The 2,446-nt window shown below is 37.9% G+C and overlaps 1 protein-coding gene across 13 annotated transcripts in view; it reads right to left on the bottom strand.

Annotated features, from left to right (window-relative positions):
* Positions 1-2,446, bottom strand: part of szt2 (SZT2 subunit of KICSTOR complex) — a 190,187-nt gene that overhangs the window by 82,663 nt on the left and 105,078 nt on the right. For all 13 annotated transcript variants that reach the window (XM_007578194.2, XM_016664138.1, XM_016664140.1 and 10 more), the window contains 3 exons: positions 1,970-2,057; positions 780-898; positions 481-645 (listed from right to left, as the gene is read on the bottom strand). In XM_007578194.2, coding sequence (XP_007578256.1) covers positions 481-645; positions 780-898; positions 1,970-2,057 — 372 coding nt within the window. The remainder of the gene's footprint in view (positions 1-480; positions 646-779; positions 899-1,969; positions 2,058-2,446) is intronic.

Raw genomic sequence — 2,446 nt, 5'->3', positions numbered from 1 at the left:
GCACCAACAACCATCCCACGTTCAAAGTCATTTAAATCACCTTTCTTCTCCATTCTCATGCTACCTTTGAACTGCAGCAGATCATCTTGGCCAGGTCTTCATGCCTAAATGCATGGAGTTACTGCCAAGTGATTGGCTGATTCAACAGTTGTGCAGGTGTACCTAATAAAGTGGCCAGTGAGTGTAGATTAAATTATTTTTAAGACAGGCATTTGTCATTTACACTGTAACTTTTTATAACAATTTCCTTTTTTTGCCCACTTCATTATATTTTGAAAAGTATGACTTGTTAAAAAAGATCTGCAGTGCTGCAAGATAACCTCTTTATTCATTTTGAGGATTCACTTTTTTGCATTAAAGAGTCATATTGCCTGTCCTTACTAATCTTCTAACCCTTCATGCTCTTTGTTCTTTCTGTTATGGACAGTCCAGAAAATAGGAGAGGAGTTGGGGCACACAATTTTACATGGTGCAGTGTACCTTGAAATGGTGTACAGTAATGCTGTCAGTGTACTTGGGTATATGCAGGAAGATAAGCAGGTTCTGTCTGAGGTAGTGAGCCAGTGTGGGCAGCCAGGGAAGGCAATACGTTGGAAGATTGAAGGTCATAATTCCAGTGGGAGGAGATCCTGATGGCTGGATAAACTATAACCAGATAATATTTGGAAATATTGAATTAATTCTTTGATTGCCTCTGTGCAAAACAGATGTTGCATTTAAAATAATGTTAAATGTTTGTTGTGTAATAGAAATACTAAGACACAGAAAAGGCAGACTACCTCCACATCAGCAGGAGTTAGCTTGCAGTTCCTAACAAGCATAACTGTTATGATGTCCAAGGTGGTTTCATCCAGGCGCTTCCGAAGCACCTTGACCAGTTCATCTGTGATTTCTGGACCTACACAAGAGATAAAAAAATTAATTACAATTGAAAACATACATCCATATAAACCTAGAGACCTCACAGTTGACAAATGGCTCCAACAGTTCTCTGATGAAACAATTAATCTTTTACACAATCTCTACCTTACAGGGTTTCCCCTAGTGTATCATAAGCCTGGCAGCCCGCCATGCTTTACTAGGCCCCCTGCTAGGCTAAGCCAGAAAAAAAAATCGTTTTTTTGTTGTAAAGCCAGATTGCAAGTGTCTCTGTTGCTCTGAGCGTTTCTGTGGGGGAGCAGATTTATTCCTAAAAGACAGGTTTATAGAAGATGAATGTAAAGCCAGGAGAGCGAACACTGCTGAAGATTACCTCAGCACACGCGCCTCCCTTCACTCCCTTCAAATTGGAAACAGGCTGACCTGCATGGATATTTACATAATTTACATAATTCCCCTGTGAGGAATTATGTTTCTTTGGAGAACTCTAAAGGTAAGAGTTTAAAACCCACTGCACCCACAGCTTTCGCGCTCGCCTCGTAGTCACACATCACACTGGTTTAATATTATTTCATTATTATTTTTAGTAGTTTTCTGGTTTGACTTTGACTTAGGGGCCCCTCTTGCTGCTAAAAACATCAGCATTTCTACCAACTTCTGTGTTAGATTTAGTGAAATCTGGGAGATGAGGAATAGTTTTTATTGACCAACCTAAAAAGCAATAAGTTATAATTCCAGTTTACTAATTTGAATATGTGAACAAACAGAGCTCAAACTCAAAGATTAAACTCATAGCATCAGCCCTGAAGGGCCTTGTGACTTAATTTGGATTAAACAGAAGTGCAAATAATTGATATTCAATTTAATTGCATTTTTTTTAATTTGTTGCTTTTAAGAAAAGTTGTGGGTTTAAACAGCATTTCAATGGCGATGTTTTCCTGTAACATACAATTACCCAGTAATATTTTTATATTCTGTCGACCTAACATCTTTTAATACAAAAACACGGTGGACCACCTCGGCACCCTGACCACAGGGCTTAGCAAGTTTACTGGGGGAAACCCTGACCTTATCATTTACAACATTGTACCTGCATTTCCCACTCCATGCACCAGAAGCAGGATGTGTTTGTCTACTTGTCCTACTGGCCGAGAGCCTTCTAAAGAAGATCTGGAGCCCTAAAGGAAGATGCAACAAATAGAAGACTGCCTTACTCAAGTGTGATTTAAAAAAAGCACAAGAACAAGGATCTGGATCATTTCAGGAAATGTATTTAATTGTGGTTCTATAGCGAGTTAATTTCCATTTCCACAGTTTTTTTCTTTACAATAGTAAAAAATGTCTTCACTACTTTCCAAATCAAATCAATCAAATTTTATTTGTATAGCACATTTCAGCAGCAAGGCATTTCAAAGTGCTTTACATCATAAACAGAAAAACACAAAGTCATGCAACATAGAATCAACAATCAAAACATTACATTTAGTCAAGTGCCATCGTTAAATTTGGAATTGATTATGTTTCAAATACAACTCTAAACAGGTGGGTTTTAGTCGAGATTTAAAGG

The sequence above is a fragment of the Poecilia formosa genome, unplaced genomic scaffold (genome assembly GCF_000485575.1).
Source record: "Poecilia formosa unplaced genomic scaffold, Poecilia_formosa-5.1.2 Scaffold470, whole genome shotgun sequence".
NCBI lineage: Eukaryota > Metazoa > Chordata > Actinopteri > Cyprinodontiformes > Poeciliidae > Poecilia > Poecilia formosa.
The sequence above is the reverse complement of the archived record's forward strand: the minus strand, read 5'-3'. Positions and strand labels throughout refer to the sequence as shown.